Here is a 23,172-nt window from a genome sequence, read left to right as displayed (position 1 = left end):
GTCATGGTTTTTGCAAAACTTTGTTGATGGGGACGTTTCGGGGACTTCACTCAAACAAAGAAAACAAAAAATAATGGCTAAAGCAAAAGTATTTTTGGTCTCAAAATACACACATTGTCATAGTAATATATTGGCAATTAGCCAGTATTAGCTAATAGCTGAAGTGGGCCAACCCTTTGACCTATGTGGCATACTATAGAGGGCAGAAGAAAAATGTGAACACCACAATAGAAGACCAATGGATAAAACAGGTGGCCAAAAGCCACTTTATGTAAATATATTAGTCACAGAATTTTAGTAGAATCAAAGGGCCATTGGTTAACACCAGACCTAAAAAATTACATCCAGACAATACCGCAAAAAAATAGACAAAAACGCCTAACCCTGAAGAAAATTTGGGCTTGGTAAATGGAAGTAGTACACGCATGAGATATCAGATGGAAGGGAGGGAAGCCCAACAGCCGTAAATACTTCAAGAGGTCAGAGGCCGAGGCTAGTATGTCTGGCTTTCATGAAACCGAATAGCACAGTGGAGAACAAGCTCGAAACTTTAGGTGATCTCTGAAAAGGCTACATCAACCTCGGGGTATTTGTTTCTTCAAGGATGGAGGTGATGACTTGTAAAGGCATATTGGCAACTAGCACTCTGGGGCACCATCACTAGATAAAGATGTATCTGCAGTAAAGACTTTAAAATGTTTTCACTTATGAGATAAGTTGGGAGCCTGACTAAAGGAACTAAAAATAGTGGGCACACTGTGATGATATACCATTAAGATGCTGACGAAAAAGGAGTTCATTAGGGCATTCAAAGCAAGAGCCCTGTAGTTCTTCTGACAGTCTTGAATTCTCCATTTTCCAGGCGTCAGCCAAGAAAGAGGTTAGAAGCAAAAATAAATGGTTGTTAGCAGCATAGCTTCCACAAGAATGGCTACTTATTTTTTGCAATTGCTAAAGATTACCAGCTAGGGGACGTGCTATATCTTTCGTGACCTCGAGCATGTTAAAGTCCTCGTTCTAGATTTTTACAACTATACCTTATCGGTAGAGTGGTTTTTAAAAAGGGTAGATATTGTTCTCATTGACACTCTACCCTGGGATCTATGTACAGAGGGAGGCGTGGGAAGATAGTGAAAACTGGAACAAGAGATGTCTTGTAAATACAGTAAAGAGAGTGGGGATTCATGTACCTGTTGCCACCTCTGCAAAGATTTATAGAGTTGTCTAGAACATGTTCTCTCTTTCGACTGGGAACTTTAACTTAATATAGTGGAGGTAATAACATCGCTATTCACCAAAGGGAACTTTGAATTTATGGGTATTCATGGTCTATTGACAAACCCTATAAATGTGGGCTTTGCTTACTAATTCAATATTCGACTTTTTTTGTCAAACTATTTTTATGGAAATACTGGATATCAGCATAGTACATTACATTGTCCATAATTTTCTAAGCCACGAGCAACAATTCGCTAATGACAGTTTCAGATTATCAAATGTAAATTTGGCAAGTTTCACTTAAAATTGACCACACAAGATGATAAACAAATGACATCAGAATGAAGGAGGAAACATTAACAAAATGTGCATGGTAAGACCTGTAGGTGCGAAATGCATCTTAAGTATGGGAGCAACCTTATGAACGGGAGGTGCAATCAGGGGATAACTCAACTCCAGCTGTAAGGGTGGGGTCCCCAAGCGAGGTTATATATGGAAGAGGTGAAGTGCTCTAAATCGGGGGTGGCAAGAAAAAAGGTGTAGCCCCCTCAACAGAAATTGTACTAGAGGAGCCCATACATAATTAAAACCTTTCAGTGTATCATTGATGATATCAGCCAAACATTCTAATGCTAAGGCTAGCCAAGGTCGGGGTGTGCCATTTGAGGAAATCGATGGGGCACCAGGCTTCTTCCAAGCTGCTGCTGCTATGGCCATTTTGGCAGCACTCAAACAGAGACACAGAATAAAATGGTCCCCTGGGGTCTGATGTTGCAATGAAGGGTCCCGGAGGCCCAACAGAACATATTCCGGATTATTGGGGATTGGGCATCACAAAATCTTCTTTATCTGCGACAGGATTTCTTTCCAGTACGGCCAAATGGAGGGGGAAATCCCACCATAGATGTTGGGAATCTCCTACCATTCCACAACCCCTACAACATGTATTTGACACATTTGGTAAGATTTGTTGTAATTTCCCCAGGTATACATACAATTGGAGCTTATAATGTGCTTTTCTTAACTATATGGAGCGATTGTATTTATAAAGAGCTCGCTAAAGCGTAGGCCATTGTTTATCCTCAATAGTAATGTCTAGAGGGTTTTCCCAAAATAAAACATGGTGGGGAGAAAGAATGCGCTTAGTAGTCATTAAAAGTGTGACCAGAAAAGAGACAACCCCAGGTTGTCCCGGCACTCCGAACGAAGCGCTCAATAGGGAGAGGTTTCCAGGTTGCAGACAATTTTATATGAGGCTGTAGTACCTAATGTTTCAGCTGAATTGAATTAAATTTTTCGGAGGGAGGTAGTTTAAAATTACGACAGTTTTCAAATGTAAGGATATTCTCTCCATGGAATAGGTCAGACATGGTTAAACAACCCCCTTCCCTTCAGTTATCGAAGGGACCTGGGAGTAATGCAGGAGGGAATGCCACGTTATAGTGAATAGGTGTGTATGGGGAGGGGAAGTTGTCAGCTCATATGACTTACCAAAAGGAATCCCATACTTTGAGCATAGTGGACATAGGGGTACTCAAATAGGCATTTTTAGGGCGGTCTTGTTTGGGTTTCCACCGAAGATCAATTATTGTTCATCCTATCATAGCTCTGTCCGTGTGAAGCCAATGCTTATACAAAGCTTTAAGCGACCACTCTGATATAACTCTAAGCTGCGCAGCTCTGTAATATGTTAAAATATCAGGTAAAGCTAGACCACCCAACTCTTTTGGTTGAGTCAGTACTTTGTATGAAATTCTAGCTCATCGGCCCTGCCAAATGAATTTAGTAATCAGCGCGTGTATTTCAGAGAAGAATTCCCTATGAATCTCAATTGGTAGCCCTTGGAACAAATAAAGAATATGAGGGAGGAACGTCATCTTGATCACATTTATGTGACCTATCAAAGTTAGATATAATGGGGCCCATTGCTTAAAATCTGCTTTAGGATGTCGCAGCAAGAGAGGGAATTTTGCTCTATATAAAATCAGTGCTTCTAGGTGTGACCTTGATCCCCAAGTATATAATCTCCCTCCTAGACCACTGGCACAGGAAAGTGGCCGCAATTGCCTCTGTCTCTGTTGAAGGGATCGTCAAGTTAAGAAGAAAATACTTGAAGAGATAAACTTGAATTCTCTTTCATAGACTCAGTTTCCTCTGTAGAGCTCGCAGGGATGTACAAGGAGAAGTGATGAGCAGGAGAATGTCATCCGCAAATAGTGATATTTTATGTTCATCTGGGCCAAAAGGGATTCCTTGAATTTTGCGGTTAGCTCTTATCTTTGCTGCTAGGAGCTCTATACAGAGGGCAAAAGGTATGAGAAAAAGGGGACACCCCGGTTCGTCCCCCTTGCAATATAAAAAAAAACTCAGAAGCTGTGCCATTCTCCAAGACACAAGATCGAAGAAGACATTAATTAGCCTTTATCATATTTATAAATCTTTCCCCAAATCCAAAATGATGAAGAATATTCATTAAAAAGGACCAGTCTACACGGTCAAAGGCTTTCTCAGCATGCAGTGCCAACAAAACAGAGGGGGAATCGGTTTCTTATTTACGTTTTCTATCACATGAATAATGCCTTGCAGATTGTCATGGGTTTGGCAGCCCTCCGACAAACCCCGATTGATCGGGGTGTATCCGTTCGGGGATTATCTCCTCCAGTTTAATGGCCAATATCTTGGTCTATAATTAAGAGGCACATAGCTGAGGGTCTTTTCCTGGCTAAGGAAAGTCTGTGATTAGCGGTTCGCTCACCAATGGAGCCAACTCCTGAAAGCTAGCTATATAATTAAAGAGATCAGTCAAATAAGGAGGGAGGTCTGAACTGAAGTCCTTATAGAAGGGAGCGTTAAGTCCGTCAGACCCTGGAGCTTTATGGAGTTTGAGAGAATCTATGGCAGCCTGTACTTCTTCCCTCGAAATGGTCTTTTTCAGTTTTCATTCATCTCTGGGGGAACATGTGGTAAAGTAACTGCACCTAGGAATGTTGATTGGGTTTCTGAGGCCAATGTTTCTGCAGAATACAATTGTTTATACAGGTCCTGAAATATTCAGGCTTTTCCTTCCTCAGATATGTGTATTGTTCCATTCTCATCCCTAAACTGTTCAATGTATTCCTTTTCCTGTTTAATTCTCAGCTGTCTCGCAAGCATGGAGCCTATTTGAATGCTACGCTCATAACCAGTTGATTTTAAGCGTAAGAGCGTAGTCTCAGCTCTATTAGTATAGATAGCCTAAAGCTTCCCTTTCAATGCGTATACTTTTCTCGGTAAGCAAAAAGAGGGATCGGTCTTATGGGCCTTCTCTGTCAGAATAAGTTATTTTTCCAGTATTTGTCTATCAGTGGGTTTATGTTAATGGAAAGTGGAAATCAACTATATGCTTTTACCTCGTATAACTGCCTTAACTGTATCCCAGGTATTAAAGTATGAGGTATCTTTGGGATCATTTATCTGGAATAATTCTCATAGTTTTCTGTCGTAAAAAGTCTGTCACCTGTAAGTGCATTAGGGAAGTACCATCCACAAATTTTGGAGGACAGTATTAACCAATCACAAATGACCTCCAGTGGGCCAGGGTCGGAAATAACTATAGAGTGAATTTTTACTCTCTGCATAGTGTGGAGCAACTGTTGATTTAGAAACATATGATCTATGGGAGACCGAAAAGAAAGTTTAGTCTCGTGTAGTGGGGTTGAGAGTTCTCCATATATCTAGTAACCCCAATTGGTGGAGAGCAGATTTTACTGCTTTAGTGGAGATACCAGTTTGTGATCTTTGGGAATCAGTGGTGTCTTAAGTGGTGGCCCAAATCAAATTAAAATCCCCCATTAATAAATGTATCTCCCTCTGCAAATCCCCCCAATAAAGAGAAGAAGGATACTAGAAATTCTGAATTGCCAGTGTTGGGAGCATAAATAGTAGCAATGCTACAAGTACGACCATGAAGGAGGCCTTAGACTATGAGGATCCTTCCTTCTTTATCGGATTTACTATCCCTCAATTGAAAGTGAGCAGAAGAGCGAAACATCAAAGCTACTCCGTTGTGCTTGGTAGTAGCTGAAGATCTATAGATTAGGGGATACATTTTATGCCACAATTGTTGGTCATCGCCCCTTAGGATGTAGTCTTACGGCTACAGCGTTCAACCTCGGAGGTGGGGAACCGGGTTCGAGTCTCGGCAACGACGCTCAACATCCTGCGATTCTGGGCAAATCACTTAATCTCCCTGTGCCTAACAAAAAAAAAAATGAATGTGTCGTGTAACGAAACTCGTGCTCATGTAAAGCGCTCTGATTCCGAGGGTCGAGTTCGCGCTATATGAAACTCTTAGAAAAAATTTAAATAAATGTGTTTTCTGAATGGCAATTACATCTATATGATGATCTCTCAAACACCTCCAAAGTCGATGCCTCTTGTTAGGGGAGTTTAAACCTTTAATATCCCATGTCCAGCATGTAAGGATCATATATCAACAATAAAAGAATTCTCCAAAGTTCCCCATCCCCTCAAACATTCAACAAGGAATCAAAAGGAACCCCACCTCTGCCCATAACTGTAATCGCCTTTCCCACATGCATAGAAATTTTAAAAGGATAAAACAACTGAAATAGGGCAATTTAAGACCATACAAACTAGAAATTCTAGTTCCATCCAGATTTTGTAGACTCACCAACTCGGAGTATAAACAGGAAGGGGATATACATCCGCCTTTTCCACCCCGCTTAGCATAATGAGATGGCTTATGCTTAGTGTGAAAAGTATTATACATAAACGGAAAGAACAACACAGTCAATTTAAACCATAAGGCTAAGCGGTTTAGAGCACTATTAACTACACATGGATTCATCTGTTTATTCAAGTCAATACTGTCTGCCTGACTATAGTTGAGGGAGATAGATGGTATCACTTAGAATAGTCACCAAGTGCAGGATCCTTCATGGTATTTCTCGATTAAAACAATGATGAGTCTACTGCCTTCACTTCTTATTCAGTCTACCCCCTATCTTCGAGTATGCCAGATTCTCGGGGGTTGTTGTTCACTGGTTCCCGCTGTAGATGTTTCTATATTCCTAATTGACGCGGCGGTGCCTTGTCGATTCCGAGAGCGGATGGCTTGAATAAAGGTTCTTCAGTCTTGTTACCGAGCCCGAGTCTACATTTCATTTACTACAGGCGGCTTTACCCCATATATTCCCAACAAACCTGCTGTATCCGCAAAATCCATGAAGTGGCATGGTCTATTAATAGTATTCAAAGGTGATGCCAAAAGGGTATGTCCATCTGTATTTGATATGTTTAGATTTCAGCGCTTCACTAACAGGGCGAAATTGTAGTCTACGAGATAGGGTAGCTGGGGCAATATCCTAGAATAGGGAGCAGGTAGCTCCCTGAAATCCCACTGTGTCATGTTTCCTGGCTTGTTGGAGAACCATCTCTTTAATCTTAAAAGAGCTCAATTTGGCAAGGATGTCCCTGGGTCGCTTTCCTTCTCCATGGGCTCGGAGGCCCACTCTGAACTTGTTCCAGCTGTACCTCCGGGTGATCATCTCCAAGAATAATTGAGAAACGGTCAATTCTAAAGGCTTCCAGATCTGGACCCTCAATTCCCTTCTCCGGGCACTGACTATTTTTTTTTTATTGTTTTATTTTTTAGTCCTCATTTGCCTCGGTTAACAAAAGATAATATTCCTTACTCCGGGGCCTCCCTTAGAATAGTACCAGCCAGAGATCTTTGTTCCAAACCAAGGATGGTTCACTCTAAGGCTTGCTTGCAGTTCTCCAACCACAGGTAACTTATTTCCACCTGTGAAGCCACCAAAGGAGTGATAAAGTAGTATAGAGGTCTGAATTTAAGTGGAGAGCTTCGCCCAATTCTCGTAGGGAAGCCAAAACTCGTTACGCTTATTCTTAGATACCCTGTCCAGCCGATTTCTATACTTTACGGACATCATCCATGTGTTAGTTGGAGAATGCAGAAGTAGTGGAGTGGCAGAGTCTTGCTTTTCTTTTTTTAATATTGGGAAGGAAACAGGGTCTCACCTGGTAATGGCACGGTCCTACGGCTGCTCCAGGGCGTGGCCGGCTGGCGGTGAGAGAGCTGGCAGCGAGAGGGCTGTGCAGGCGACCAGCTTCAAGGAAATCCACAAAGGTGCCTAGCTCCTGCAGGGTACGCGCGGCCAGGGAGATTGGCAGTGGGCGGTAGCAGAACAGGAGCAATAGGGAACTCCTTACACCAAGAAAGCAATCCAAGGATAAACGAGTTGCAGGACTCCTCGGAAAATGTAGGACAGAAGTCTTTGGCGATCCTGGTTACCAGCGTAACTGCAGGGCATGCAGCACGAAAAACAGGTCAGTGGCATACCAAAGTAGGAGGTACAGCCTACAAATATCGGAAGGGGAAAACAACTGTGTGGAGAAGGGAAAAGGGCAGATACAAGTACAAAAAAAAAGTGGTAGAGTTTTTTTCGGCCCAATAGAAAGACATCAAGTAAACAAAGTGGCATCGCAAGTTCTAAAAAGTGTGGAGGGGGCGTCAGAAAGGGGCACTCACCAGAACAGGTATCAGCTGAGAAGACTGGGGGCGAAAAACCCTATGAGGAAAACACGGACAAAAATTCAGGGGAACTCTACGGCAACCAAGGCTGCAGAGGCTACTGCCTCAAAACAAGATGGCATAATAGAAAGGGACTTCGAGACCCCTAGAAGAAGGAAGTTGCGAGGAAAAAAAAAGGGGAGATACCAACAACAAATTTGAAGTTTACACCTTCACTAAGGACCTTCTTTAAGGTAGTGCCAAAGACCCGGTTATTAAAAAGCCCAGCTCTAGTTTGTCAAGAGAACAGTCAGGTAGAGGATAGAGATACAATAAGCCCAAATAGATTTCAGGTGCTTGCAAGTCTCCCAGAGCTTCAAGAAGTAGCTGTTTGAGGAGCCCAGGTCAATACAGGACGAGTAAAGTGTGTCTCCCCCCCCCCCCCTTAGGATCATGGAGCCAAGTCCTCTGCAGACAGGGGAAGCACAGTTAGAGTTAGAGGAGGTACCCATGGAAGTCCTACCATTATCTCTCGAAGTTCGGGAGGGGGTAAACCAGGCACAGTATAACCCACAGATCAAAGACTTAATTCGGTGGTTAACCACCGAAGTGAGGAATAGATTTGAAGTTTCGGAACTAAACGAAATAGAGATAAGATCGGCATGTGACAGCCTAGAAAGAAAAATGGATGATCTCGCTAGTAGGACCCCTCAGTTGGAAACCTCAGTGAAGGATCTTACATCTCAAACAGAAGCCAACACTAAAGAAATCATGCTATTAAAGGGGAATGAGGTGATTTTGAAAGAAAAGATGGAATCATTAGAGAATAACATGAGAAGGAACAATCTCCGTATATTAAAAATCCCGGAAGGTTCAGAGAGCGAGGATTTGAAGGCATTTGTAGCAAGACTATTTAAGTCGAGTACACAGATCGATTGTAAACTAGAAGACTTGGTGCAGGATATACAGAGGGTTCATAGAGACCCATTTAAGGTAACCCCAAATAAGACGAAACAAATGAAAATTCTTGTCAACTTTAAAACATACAAGGTCAAGGAAGAAATTCTTATAAAGGCCCTAAAACAGAAAACCTTACAGTTGATGGCATGAATTTTGAAATAAGATCTGACATCTCCCAATTTATGGCTAACAAGCAGTGGGAATTGAGTAATATGATTGAGCCTTTAAAAAAATGGGGGCAACAGCCTTCGGGTGATGCATAACAACAAACTGCAGAACTTCCGTAGGGTAGAAGACGCTGCGGAATTTCTTAAATCTTTAGACGCTGGGGTAGAGGCCCATGTTTTGGCACTCTTTTGCACTGAGTATGCACCACTTCACTCTCCTGGTTGTTTCGGATTGTTATTTTGTCTCAGCAGAATGAATTTGCAACGTTGATAATGGTCTCTTAAATTTAGGGGGCCTCTTCAGCTTATGCCACAAAGAAGGAACAGGAGGGTTTTCCAAGGGGAGGGGGGGGGGGGGGAATGGGTTGGGTCACGGGTAGATATTAGTGCATGGGTGAGAGAGCGGTGGGTAAAAAAAAAAAGACAAAGAAAAATTGGTCCTCGGGGAATAAGCTTTAACTTATGCTCTAATGAGATAATGACTGGAAAAAAAAATAAGACGACAACCAGCCAGAAAGCACAGATAGAAATCCTATCATGGAACGATAATGGGCTTAGAATGAAACATAGAAGGGAGAAGATTTTGCAATATTTAAAAGACGCTCCAGCCCAAATTATAATTTTACAAGAGACCCATCCAACGAGTGAAGAGATGAAAGAGGTTCTTAAATCAAGGAAATGGATACAGAAAGCTGTATTTACTGATCAACAGCTTACCATCAGAGGGGTAGCGATTCTGGTGAAAAGTAATCCCTAGATCATAGTAGAGCATAGTCAAGTAGATAGGGCGGGTAGATGGTCAATTGCCAAGATAAGACGCTATAACCAGGCCTATACAGTGGTTGGCTATTATGGCCCTAATCTAGATGACTTACTCAGTTCGGTAATTTGCTTACAGAACTTTTGGATTTCCCTGTCCCTGTCATTTTGGCAGGGGATTTTAATGTAGATTAATGTGTAGAAACACATTAATCTAGATCATTTCACCAAAAGCAGAGCTGTAACAAACAATAAGAACTCGATCCCTGATAAAAAAAACTCAATAAAGGAACAAGGCTGGTGTGACATTTGGAGAGAGAGGAAGGGATCCCTTAAGAGTTACACCTTTAATAATTAAAAATATGGGCACCAATCAAGAATAGACCTATTTTTAATCAGTCAAAATATAAAGCATCAGGTTGGAGTTGTTAATCACGTGGGATCACACGTCAGATCACTCAGCTATTACTTTGATTTTAAGTAGTGTAGTACAAAAGAGATGGTCTATGGATCGCACTATACTGTTTGATGAGGATATAGTAAGAAAACTTGGGATTGAAACTCAAGAGTTTTTTGAGAATATAGATACAGCACCAATAGGTATAGTTTGGGATGCATAGAAGGCTTTAAGAGGGAAAATAATATCCATTCAATACAACAACAATAAGCAACGGAGAGAAAGAGAAGAGATAGCGAGTATGGAGATATAGATCTGGCTATTAGAACAGCAGTTGCTTGAGAATGGAATATGACTAGGCTCTAGGTTCCAGGCTCTAAAAAACAAACTTTCAGGGGCTGTGGAAGGCAGATTACAAGAAAGGTTGCAAGCTAATAAAACTTGCCCATATTAATTATGGAGAAGGATGTGGTAAACTACTTGCATTGAAGGTGAAAAATGACCAGGCAAAATACTTTATTAAAGAACTACAGCAAAGAGTTATAGGGAGTCCAATTGTGACAAGGGAAGGTATAGAGGAGGCTTTCCTGAACTATTTTGGAGAAGTATACTCGGAAGATCTAACCACGAAGGAGGGCGAGGTGGAAGAATGGTTGGGTCAAGATACCCCCACGTAAAACTACCGATGCCCAGAGGGAAGCTATTAATAGCTCAATAACAGTAGGTGAAATATGAAACTCCATTTGAGCAGGGAAATAAAAAAAATAAAAAAATAAAAAAAAAAACAGCAGGTCAGGTCCAGACGGTCTCCCTATGGAGATTTATAAAAAGTTAGGGGATTATCTAGTCCCGGTTTTGGTGAAGCTGCCATCAGCTATCTTTGAAAGCAGTAGGGATATCCCACCGTCCTGGTATGATGCCACTGTGAGGTTGATACTAAAACCAGATAAACCACCAAATTGCTGTGATTCTTACAGGCCTATCTCGCTACTTAATTCAGATTATAAAATCTTTACGAAAATATTGGTAGATAGGCTTAATGGGGTGGTGGGTAATCTCCTCCATGAAGATCAGAACTGGTTTGTACGAGGCAGGGGAATTAAAGATGTTACATATAGTCTAATTGGTGCCATAATATAGCCACCACGTATAAAGTACCACTGGCAGTGATCACAGTGGACGCAACCAAGGCCTTTGATAGGGTAAATTGGTTCTATCTACAGAAGATTCTAAAACTATCTAATCTTCGAGATAATTTTTTGCAGGGCTATAGACCTACTGTATAGAAATCCTACAGCTAGAATCTTAGTGAACGGAAATCTCTCAAAATCATTTCACATCTTTAGGGGGACTAGGCAAGGGTGTCCTTTATCTCCCCTCCTATTTAATATATATTGAGACCTTAGCAGAAAAGATAAGAAACTATGAGAGTGTTCCCCCTTTTAAATTCCGAGGATGGGAGAAAAAAGTTGGGCTATATGCCGATGACCTGGTGGTTTATTCCTCACTACCTGTGGTTTACTAACTGGCATCACGGTTCGGTGCTATCTCAGGATATGAGATAAATGAAAGTAAAACAGTAGCAATGACTTGGAATATTAACTCGCATTTGAATTGTATCCAGGAGATGAGATACTTGGGCATTAAAATTGTTTCAAAAGTAGAACAAATCCCGGAATCCAACTTTCATAAGATCAATAAAGAAGTGGGAAAAGTATTACTAAATTGGGCCCATCTTCCTTTGACATTATAGGGGAGAATCAACCCCATGAAAATGTCTATTCTTCCCAAGCACACCTTCATGTTTCAGAATATTCCTATGGCTTTTAAGGAAAATGGCTCAAAAAGGCTCAATCCAAAATTACCAGCTTTATATGGGCCTCAAAAGGGGTTCGTATCGCATGGAAGAAGCTACGGCGGCAGTATGATAAAGGGGGTCTACGATTGCCGGATTTATCATATTACGCTTGGGTATTTCTTTTAAAAACAGGGAAAATGCTATTTAGTATACCAGATGTTTCCGATGTCGGGAAAATGTTTAAGGGAATCCTTCAGGATGTGGAAGGGGAAGAACATGGGTTTATACATAAATATGGAGATCAGCGTTTTTTCAAAAAAGTGAGACTTAAGATTCTGCAGTCTTTTGCGGAGACATGGTATAAAATCAGGAAAGGATTAAAACTAAATTACTACAGCGGAATGGCTCCCATCTGGAACTCGCCTGGCTCTCCGGAGTGGTCCAAGGATAGCCTGGCTCTTCCATTGAAAAGAGCAGGAATAATAAACTGGGGACAAAACAACACTAGATGAGGCCACGATTTCCTGGGATGAGAGCCAAGGAATAGCCAACAATCAGCTTTCAAGATTTAAATATCTTATTTACAAGAACCAGGCCTCCATAATAATCCCGCCAATGCTGGATATGCTAGACGAACCCCGGGAGAAGGGTGAGCTTCCGCCAGATCAAAGAGCAGCCATAATAGCAGTTATACACAAGGCGGGGAAACCGCCAGACCAATGCGCCTCCTACCGCCTGATCTCGCTGATAAATGTCGAGGCGAAGGTGCTTGCTAAGGCATTAGCAAACAGATTGATACCAGTTCTATCTGAAATAACACATCTCGATCAATCGGGATTCATGCCTAAAAGAAGCACCCGTCACAATCTCAGGAGGCTCTACGGCGTGCTCCACCTAACAAACAGCCCAGAAGCTCAACAGACGGCAGTAATGTCATTGGACACTTCAATGGCATTCGACAGTATAGAGTGGATCTACCTGTTCAAAATTCTCCGCAAGCTGGGCTTCGGCCCCAATTTTAATCAGTGGGTAAGACTACTGTATGAGAGCCCTAGCGCAAGTACGAGTCAATGGGGTAGTATCGAGGCCCTTCAGGCTGGGCAGGGGCACTAGGCAGGGTTGCCCCTTGTCCCCAATGCGAAGAGCACTTCGCCTCGCGCTGGAGCCACTGGCGCACTGGATTAGAAGAGATCCGATGATTTGGGGAATAGTTGCCCCGGGTGGATGGGAAGAACGCATCTCGCTGTACGCAGATGATATCCTCCTATACTTGGTGAGACCATACCACTCAATGGCGAGGGTGCTCCACATTTTTTAGCTCTTCGGCAGCTATTCTGGATACAGTATCAATTGGGCCAAGTCTGTGATATTCCCATTCTCTGCCCCCCCCCGTCCAGGGTGCCGGCTAGCTGTCCTGCCCCTATAGTGCTGGAAGGGTTCAAGCATTTGGCCTTATACATAATGAGAGACCAAGAAGGGTTCATGCGGGCAAATCGAGCCCCAGCTGGAGCACCTCAGTACGAATGGGCGCCACTGGCGTACCCTCCCGGTGTCATTGATGGGTAGGGCAGCGCTGTATAAAATGATGGCCTTCTTTAGATTCTCAAAAACACCTCATATCGAGTCCCCCTCATCAATTTTTAAAAAGATATCACAAGTTAGACTGCTGCTGTAGCAAGGAGGCTCTCCAAGAATTGCACTCACTAAGTTGCAGAGAGGCGTGTACGATGGAGGATTGGCAATCCCAGATATCAGGCTGTACTATTGGGCCTCCCAGTTAATGGTCATCAACGACTGGGTATATACTGACGAGAGCAAACCAGCCTACAGAGTTGACAGAGCTGGCATGCCCGATGGCCCCTGCGCCTCACTCCTGTACTCGCGAAAGAGGGAGCTGGAGTGTCCGCCACATACAAAGGTAGTTGTGGACTGCTGGAGGGAGGCGAACAAACTACTGGGAAATGAACTGGCCGAACCCTGCTATGGGAGGGCGTCTACCTCAAAGAAGTAGTCCCATTAACAGGCTTTGGGAAGTGGGAGTTAATAGGGATTGAATATCTAGGAGATGTATGGAGGGGGGGACAAAGCTCACCTTTGAGAAGTTGCAACGAGAATATGCCCTACACAACACATAAAAATACCACTATCTCCGGCACATGCACGCTCTACAGAGACACATCCAGCACGGCACCTATCTTCAGGACTATTCGCCGCTAGAAGACCGGTTACTCCTTGACCCAGTTATCGAAAAGCCCACTTCCACAATATACTGTAAGTTAATCAATAACATTCCAGACCCACTCGTGGCGTTGCGGGTGGCATGGACTGAGGACCTGGGGTACTTGGATGACACGGATTGGCATGAGGCGGTGCAAAGTCCGAGGGAGGTAGCAATACGGACCCGATTTAGGCTTGTACAACTTAAAGTTCTGCATCACACATACTAACCGCACGCACTTGTACACCTGGGGTAAAACACACACAGCGCTCTGCGTTAGGGGCTGTCAGCAAGAAGGTACGTTTTTTCACATCCTGTGGGACTGCCCGAAGATAGTTAGCTGTTGTCGGGAAGTTACAGATGTACTGTCCAGAGTCTCAGGCGAGCGTGTCTCTATGGACGCAAAATGGCTACTCCTGATGATCAAAGGGGATTTAGACTGGCCCAGGTACACGGGAATCTGGCTGGCCCTGGCGGCCGGCATTGCTAAAAGGAACATTGCACGGAGGTGGGGGTCACCCATGTCACCCTCAAAGAGAGTGGAAATGTGACATGGACTGGTGCCAAAGGGCAGGAGAGACGGTTTATACAGGGGGAGGATGTAACAAAAAGTGGGAGAGAATATGGTCTCCATGGCGTAAACATAGATTGGGGTTGGGTTTGGAAGACCGTCAACCATAAAGTCATAGATAGGAGACAGAGAAGCTCAGTCTCTACTGCGGGGAGGTTTTACCTGCTATATGTGCACATTGATATGGGCTGTAACTATTGAAAAGAATGTTAAGGTCTTCTGTCCCACTGGGAGTCGAAAGTGGTCAGACTGTATTGGCAACTGGGGGCATATTATTGTAATCATGATTGTCTGTGGTCCTTTGAGCAAAAGGTTAATAAAAAAAAAAAAAAGATGTTTAAAAAAAAAAAAAAAACATTTAAATATCTTCAAATAAAAAGTTGGTTCCTCATTGTCGAGTCTGGTGTTGGAATAACAAACGAATTGGAATCTAGGATGATGACGAATGTGACTCGGAAAAAAGAGGTGGAGAGTTGGTACTGGCTTTTAATGGATTTAGTAGACAGAGACTTCAATTTACCATTGATACTGTGGGAGAAGATCTTGCCAGGAGAACAGATGGAATATTTATGGCAAGTATCTTGTAACTTTCTATACTCCACGGTTCGTGCTGCAAATTTAAGGCGGAACCACCTTTTCTGTCTTCACAGGGTTTATTGGACTCCGTATAAACTGTCCAAATTGGGGAAAGGTCCTACGCCGAGATGTCCAAAGTGTGGCAAAGAAAAACGAGACAACACTCACATGTTTCTGGAATGCCCCAAGTTCAGGGTTTTTGGGTGGGCGTGAGTAATACTATATCCATAATGCTTGGAAAGACACTCCAGGTAAGCAATATTCTTGTTTTCTTTGGGATCCCGGATCATTATGAAGTATTGTCGAACATTAAAAAATTGATTTTATAACTGATACTTTTGGCCCGTAGAGAAATCTGTAAAAATTGGGTAAAATCTACTCCCCCCGAATAAAATAAAATGGATGATGTCAGTAAAGTATACTAATAGGCCCCTCACTCTTATGTTGTCACCCCGGGAGCGTTTTCCAAGTCCTCCCATTTAAGGAGGACAGCCTGCAACTGTGTCCGGAGGAAAGTTGTGCCCTACTCTATTGGGGCCATTCTTTGTTCCATATCTTGAAGTTTCGTGATCTAGAGCAAAGGAACCCAAAGAATCCACATCTGATTGGAGGGATATCAATCTAGAATGGATTTCTGCTATAAATGAGTCAAAGAAAGTCGCAATGACTGCTTCAAGTTCCTCTCACAGCTCTGTATTATTAAAGTCTTGTAGGGATAGAAGAAGGTCTTCTTTTGTCAGGGCCATATTATCTTCCAAAGGAGGTGTAGCACTCACCAATCTCGCCGGGCCAAAATAGCTAGATACTCTATTAGCCTGCACCTTCCTGCGCGTCATGGGTGCAGGTGGGAGCACCAGAGCTCAAATGTGCGGGCCAATGTCACAATTTCATTGTTTGGAGCAATCGTAGGTGGAGGTGTGTAGTCTAGATTATTTTTTTTCGAAGTTTTATATAGCGCGAACTTGACCCGAAATCAGGTATCAGAGCGCAGATTTGGTGAGTGGATTCCAACGTGTCTGGTTCACACGGAATGAACCACAACGCGCTTTGTTAAAGACTTCCTGAGGTTAGTTTAATTAACGCTATATCTAACTCGCTATAAATCCCTCAGGTATGTAGTCAGTAGTTGTGCAGATTTACACACCCAGAGCAGCAGTGCCAGTAGTCACAAAGGTGATGGAGGAAGATTCAGAGCACGACATTCTCCAGACAGCACTCTGCAAACCACCATCGACAAAACCTACAGGTTGCTATGTTAGCTGGAATCTGGTGCCTCCATCTTAAAGTCAGACATCTAATATCAGCACCTCTGTGCTCCGTCAGACATCCCCTACATTCCTCAAAATATATGCTTATGTATCCAATAAAGTCAGGACACAAAAATCTTCCATAGCATTTTCCGCAGACTTCAAAGGTCTATCAAATCTCGATAAAAATGACTGCTTCCTACCGCTACTGCTCGGCAGTGGAGAACTATTTTGTTGGAAGGTGCCAGTGAGGGCCCGCAGTGTGTCTCAATGGAAGCAGAGCTCGAATCAGGGCCAAAAATGATATCGGCACTGCTTTACTATGGCTGTGGAGCAGGGGTTGCGTCTGCGCTCAGAGTCTAGCTCATCTCACGCCATTTTCCACCTGCCCGTACCACTCGCTCTGCTGCTCCATGATTTACAATGCTTACCCTGGACTCTTATGTGGCGTTTAAGACATCTGGGTGGTCCACTTACGTTGCGTTCACCATAGCGATACTTGTAGACGATGGACCCAGGTTGAAAAGCGATGATCTAAGGAATGATACAAGGAGCGTCTGAGGATTACATCCACATAGCCATGATGGCTGACCAGGCCCTCAATATTAGATTTTTTAAAAGCTACAACAGAATTTTTTTTAATGTACTCCCATAGATCGGGCTACGCCTACTTAGACGTAAACATCCAAATTTTTAAGAATCTACACCCTTCAAAGGCAATTTTTTTTAATTTCTCCAAAGGGAAAACATGTTGCATGGAGGGGGAAAAAACACATCATCAACACTGAAGGATTTTATTATTTTCATTCCCCATTCCCACACTGAATAAACATTTACTGCTGCTCTTGCTAGAAGTAAATTTAAGGGGTCTCCGGGTGAAAAACAACCTGCAAATATTTCTCAAATACCTAAAACGTACATGGTTGTGGGCGTGCCCCATGTTTTGTTGGTGGACATGCACAGGAATGCCCACAAAACGTTTGTGTACACGGATTCAATTTGCAAGAGCCAAGTTCTCATTCAAAATTAGGGGAAATCAGGATGGTGACTGTACCCTCATAAATGATGCTTTGCTGTTTGTTCAACCTAAATTATACTTTGATCAGCAGAAACATTGCTGCATTTGCCCATTTGTCTCCTTCACCCTTTCCCATCCATGCATTATACCCCCTTGATTTTTCAGGGCTTGGCCCCCTACTTCTATGACACACAATCCTTGCCTTCATTTCTATGATGCATGTAATACTCACAGACACTGCTCCTTCATTTGCCCCACATCGTTAAAATAGAAGCAAGACTCCCAGACACTGTTCTTTACTATGCAGTCGAAGGGTCTACTCTTTCCATTTACTATTTTTAGAGGTATGGAGCTACCTACATCTTACTTTTGATACAGGGACATTAGTAGTTCGAAATCTCACCCAAATTATCTCCATTCTTGCTAGGTACGTGTATATTCTAAGTTTAAAAAAATCTATTTCCACTGACTGCTTACACAATCAACGAGGGATCACATTGACATGGACTTTTTATTTCATTAACTCAAGTTAGTGACCCAATACCACCCATTATGTGCAAAATACACATTATGCAGTTCATATAAAGCCGACTCAGCTTTTATTTCCACTATTTATTACATTTTCATCTAAACCAACATAGGATACACAGAAATGGTGAAATCAAAAGTTCTCATATTTGCCAATAAAATATTGGGGGGAAAAGGTATTTCACATTTCAAAGGAAAAAATCTGACAACAATGTCACCTGAATGCTTGCTTTAAACAGATTAAATTACACGAGTCTAATGGGAACTTTAAAAATTTAAACATGAAAAAAACGCCTAAAAGAAAAGAACTAGGAGCTGCCTCGTGTGTAATGGTTACATTTGTAGGAGGGTTTTAAAGTATGATAGGTAGCATCAACGTTCACAAAATCAAGACCGTAAAAATATCAGATGGATGATTTTAATCCCACAAACGTCTGCTAGTGATCACAGGGCATGCAATCACACTTTCCACAACCATATATGTGTTGTTCTATGTGGAATACTTTAAGCATCTCCCTTTCTTTCGTAAGTGAATGTCAAGTCAGCACTGAAGATTAAAGCTACAGCTAGTCTATATGGAGCAAATACCATGGCAGATAAGTGCCTGTTTACCATGGTGCAAACTGTATTATATTTGTCACTGCCTTAATGCTGGCCAGGTGTGGAAAACATTATCCTTTTACTCAGGAAAAACAAACAAACGAAAAGGCCTTAACAACAAAGTTTATCTTACATTCTTCACATAAGAGAAATCCAAAGACAAACATCTCCACCAAAATCACTCCTTTTCACATTCAATCTAAATAATAAAGAGACTTGTATTTGACTAGGGCAAGCATAACGGGTGAAATTTCATTTCAATCTTCAGCTTTAATTCGACACCCGGGCATATTAGTTACATGTCTTGTCTGCCCATTGTAACTGAAGTGCCCCATCAGTTATTTCATGGTTTAGGACATCCTGAAAGTTGTACCTTAGTACATTTAAACACTTTGCATCAAATTAACTACCTGCACACGGATTCTTATGGAGATACACATAGATCAAACTATTTGAAATTAAAATAAATGAACATAAGGAAAGGAAATAATAAACATGCTTATTTTTAAAAACAGATGAGATTCAGACTTAAGGGTTTGCATAAGAACATGTGGATACTGTCTGGCATCACAAGGAATCAAATAAGTGAAGATGCTATTTTACACAGATATGAATGAAGCAGAACACAGGGATGGGGCTTAAACTGTACACATTACACAAGTAGGCCCAACCCCCTGCAGCACAAACCCTTTAGCTTCCAGTACCCCAGTACCACATTATGTATCAGGGAAGGGCACTGTCTGCAGTTAATGTAATATTTGTGTCCATAAGTTAATGCTGTTTGAACTTTCATTTATGGTTCATTAATGCAAAGCCTTTATTATTAGAGTGAGCACTGTAAGGAAATGTTGTAAACTCGGAACTGCACTGCTTTCAGTGATCCCAATATTAAAATGTACACTTTGCAAAGTTTAACAATATGAGGCTACGTGTAATGCTCCCAGATTGCATATTTGCAGAAGCTTGAAATAAAGATTGATGGTTCTCTGCTTTTAAAATACTATGTTCACAAAAAATACAACAAGGAAAAAAAGTGTTTCCAAACTATTATGAAATTTTAGGTACCACTGCTTTGAAGCATCATTTAGTAAAATTTGTTGATGCATGCTAGCATTTCCAAAAAATACTCATAATGGAAAATCAGTGCAAGCAGTTTCAAGAGGATTATGAGAAACATGCAAATAAATAAGCATTGGCAAAAACAATAGGTCTAACAGCTGTGGTCAGCTTTTTGGTTTTGTCAATGCATGTCTTGTTTTGACAGTTTTCGTAAAACGTTATTGTTGTGGGAGCTGCTGGGCCCTCCCCATTATAACAAACATTGCCCCCCCAAAAAAAAAAAAATCTTTTTGGTCCCTAAAAGCAGACATTACCACAGCAGTTCCTAGCACTGAACAAAAACTACTTTGTGTGCCGATATGCTCCTTGTGAAAGAGAAGAATGCCGTCACTCTCAGTGCAGCCAGATGATAGAAAGAGATAGAAGTTTAATAAAAAACCAAAAAGTCTTGGTGAACACTAGACCATATAAGGGGCCAAATTCTTTTTTTTAAAAAGCCACAAAAGTGCCCCCATCGCATATGTCCTCGCATTAGTGCAGATTTACGGCTTTCATGAATTCACAAGAATATACAGAAGTCGGCAGAGAAATCTAACTCCTAGAAAATATTTGTGAACTGCGCTTTAGCACGAGCAAATATGCATGTATAGATTTGCTCATGCGGAAATCTGTTGAGCGTTTACAAGTTCACTTTCCTTCCAACCACTTTTTCCCACAACCCTGGAACACATTTTACTTCTGCCTTTGTCAAGAGTAGATTTTCAACCTTTCTAAGCATGAGAAAAGCTGGTAAAAGCCAGTAAAACTTGTAAGTTAGTAGGTTTGCACAGATTCAAAAAGGCACCCAACCCTAGAACTATTGCGTTCCGCTACCTCCAGCCCCAGTATGTAGATCTGTGGAAAGCTGGCAAAATTAGGGAATTGCTAGTATTCAAACCCTACAATAGTATGAGATCTGGCATCATCAGGGAGGCTATTATCAGAGCTCTTACATAACGAGATTGCTGCCATAATTTGTTGCCACACTACATAGCACCAAAGGGACGAGTAGATTTTTTTTAAAACAAGTAGATTTACGAGGCAACCTCTTCCATGGACATGTAAATGTTTTATTAAATTCCACACCACTGATGTATGTATTAAAAAAAGCTATCAAGGAATATAAAATGTATGATTTTAGGCCACACAACGTATGTGCGAGGCAAATTTACTATGCAGGTATGTATTTACAAAAAATGATCTCGAAATATATTGATATGATTTTGGACTGATCTATGCAGATAACAAGATTAAGGGCACCAGCCACCACAAGCTCAAAGCTTCTCAGGATGCGGGTATCGATGAAAGTAAATATGCACTTTTTATTTTACATTTCAAACAAAAGGTAACCATAGAAGGCGTTTGAGATAAATACATTTTACGTGGTCACTGTAGACGTAGATTATGGTTTAGCACCTGGCATGTGCCACTGTTTCTTGCACGATGTATTTTAAAACATAGGGACAAGTTTCTAGTGTGAAGGGATTTCTGATAAGAATTGTTTTTCACTATTTATGTGCAGGGCAGAAATGACACATGAACCTACTCAATGGCACTAGATAGAAATGTGAATGGACAGGTAACGTCAGATGCTCGAAGGTATTTCAACTTTCAAATAAAGTGCACTGGCCTTACTTAGCATAACTTACATTAGGGAGGTATTTTCACCGGCCGTTGGGCAGGATGCAATATTATATACAAACATGAATTAAATACTCATGTATTAAAAGGATACAGCACGAGACCATGTTTCGAATCTCTCACTTAAAAAAGAAAAAAAAAAAAAAAAAAAAAAAAAAAAAAAAAATCACCCACGCAACAGTCTGCATCCTGGTTATTATACCAGGTGCTGCAGACACCTCACGGCTCAATCAATCTTTGACTAGATTAATCTTAATGTGGATAATCTCAATAGTCCCACTGAATGTCCTGGGGCCTGCCTGGAAATGCACCTTATTCTTCAGTTAACAATTTAACTTTGTGTCCTTTAACATCAAATGTATATTGTATGTACACATGCGGGATGCTTTTTGCATACACAAAAAGGAAGAGGGCGAATGCGTGGCCAGGGATAACCTAATCGATACGTACGGATGCTGTTCCAAACAGGACATTTTACAGCAATAATTTTCCGGGGTGTTCTATTTTCACAGAAGGTGCTGCTTCTTACTTTTTCATAAATCTATATATACTGTGCTCACGAAAGACATTTTATTTATTTTTTTAGGCTTCTTGCACAACGTAAATATCATTTTAAACTCTTTAAAAATGCTCCACGATACGTCCATAATACCCTCCCCTACAAAAATAAATAAATTAAATAGTGGGTTGAAGGTGTCAACCTCTATAAGGGAACTACAGGAAACGTCATGCTGATAGCCTGCGCTGAGTGGGGAAGCGAGAGAGGGCTTCAGTCAGCCTGCCCCTGGCAGAGGAACAGATGGCCAGCCTGGTGCTGGGTTGGTGTGCGCGCAGCAGCGGGACATCAGACCTCCCCTCCCCGGCCCTCACTCACCGTGTAGACGTGCCCTTTCTGACATCGCACATCATGCACTTGAAGGCCTCGGCGCCGTTGCGGAAGGTGCAGACGCTGCAGTCCCAGTAGCCCTCGTCCGAGGACGGTTTCGGTTGCCGCTTCGGCCTGCGGGAGAAACATATAATAAACACAGGAGAAACGGAGCGCATCAGACACCCGTGGTCCTAGAGGAAGGGAAGCGATGGCGTTCACCGGGCCGGGATACTGCTCTGCAGCTGCCCCCGTGTCCGCCATGTCCGCCCCTCTGCCCGGGCTGCATTGTGCGCCGCCATCTCACCTGGTAGGGCTCTTCTTGTCTCCCATGCTGCTGGGCAATGGGAGGAGGAAGGAAACTGCAGCCTCCGCCGCGAGGTATCCTTTTCTATTTGTAAATAAACCTGAGCGGAAATGAGTAAAGAGAGAAAGAAAAAACACAAGAATCCCGGCGAGCGTATCGAGAGGGCAGAGAAGCACAAGCGCCACCGCCGGGTCCTCCAGCTGTCCGCCCCTCCAGAGCAGGGGAGGCGGGACTCGCGGTCATGTGCCGAGCGCAGGCCAACCGGCGCCTCCCATCCGGGCCTGCAACCGGGGGAGCGGACGGGAGGGAGGAGAGCGGCGAGGAGAGGAGGCCGTCCGCATCTGGCTGCTGGGGGAGGAGACAAACCAGCGTGAGGAAAACCGTGGGATTAGCGTGAGAGGCAGCCAGACGGCCAGTGTCTGAAGCAAAGTACGGACGAGGGACATCGGACTGCGTGGGGACTAGGAGATGGTTGGAAATGAAGGAGTCCGGCTTAAAGGAGGCCTGGTAAACAAACAGCATGACAGACGCGTACAGTTTTAAGTGTTGGGTTTATGCTGAAAGACATACTTTCATGTACTCATATGGCCTGTAAATAGTCTGCCTTGATGGAAGTATGCATATCGCCTGGGCATAATGTGGAAATGAGGCAATCAAGCGGAAGAGCAC

At 42.5% G+C, this 23,172-nt stretch overlaps 1 protein-coding gene across 2 annotated transcripts in view; it reads right to left on the bottom strand.

Annotated features, from left to right (window-relative positions):
- Window positions 1-22,716, bottom strand: part of YAF2 (YY1 associated factor 2) — a 199,991-nt gene extending 177,275 nt beyond the window's left edge. For both annotated transcript variants that reach the window (XM_085653071.1, XM_085653072.1), the window contains exons 1-2: window positions 22,504-22,716; window positions 22,206-22,331 (exon numbers count right to left, since the gene is read on the bottom strand). In XM_085653071.1, coding sequence (XP_085509197.1) covers window positions 22,206-22,331; window positions 22,504-22,529 — 152 coding nt within the window. In that variant the 5' untranslated portion in view covers window positions 22,530-22,716. The remainder of the gene's footprint in view (window positions 1-22,205; window positions 22,332-22,503) is intronic.
- Window positions 22,717-23,172: the final 456 nt, after the last annotated feature.

The sequence above is a fragment of the Triturus cristatus genome, chromosome 4_1, assembly GCF_964204655.1.
Source record: "Triturus cristatus chromosome 4_1, aTriCri1.1, whole genome shotgun sequence".
Lineage (NCBI taxonomy): Eukaryota > Metazoa > Chordata > Amphibia > Caudata > Salamandridae > Triturus > Triturus cristatus.
This window is presented reverse-complemented; position numbering and strand designations above follow the sequence as displayed.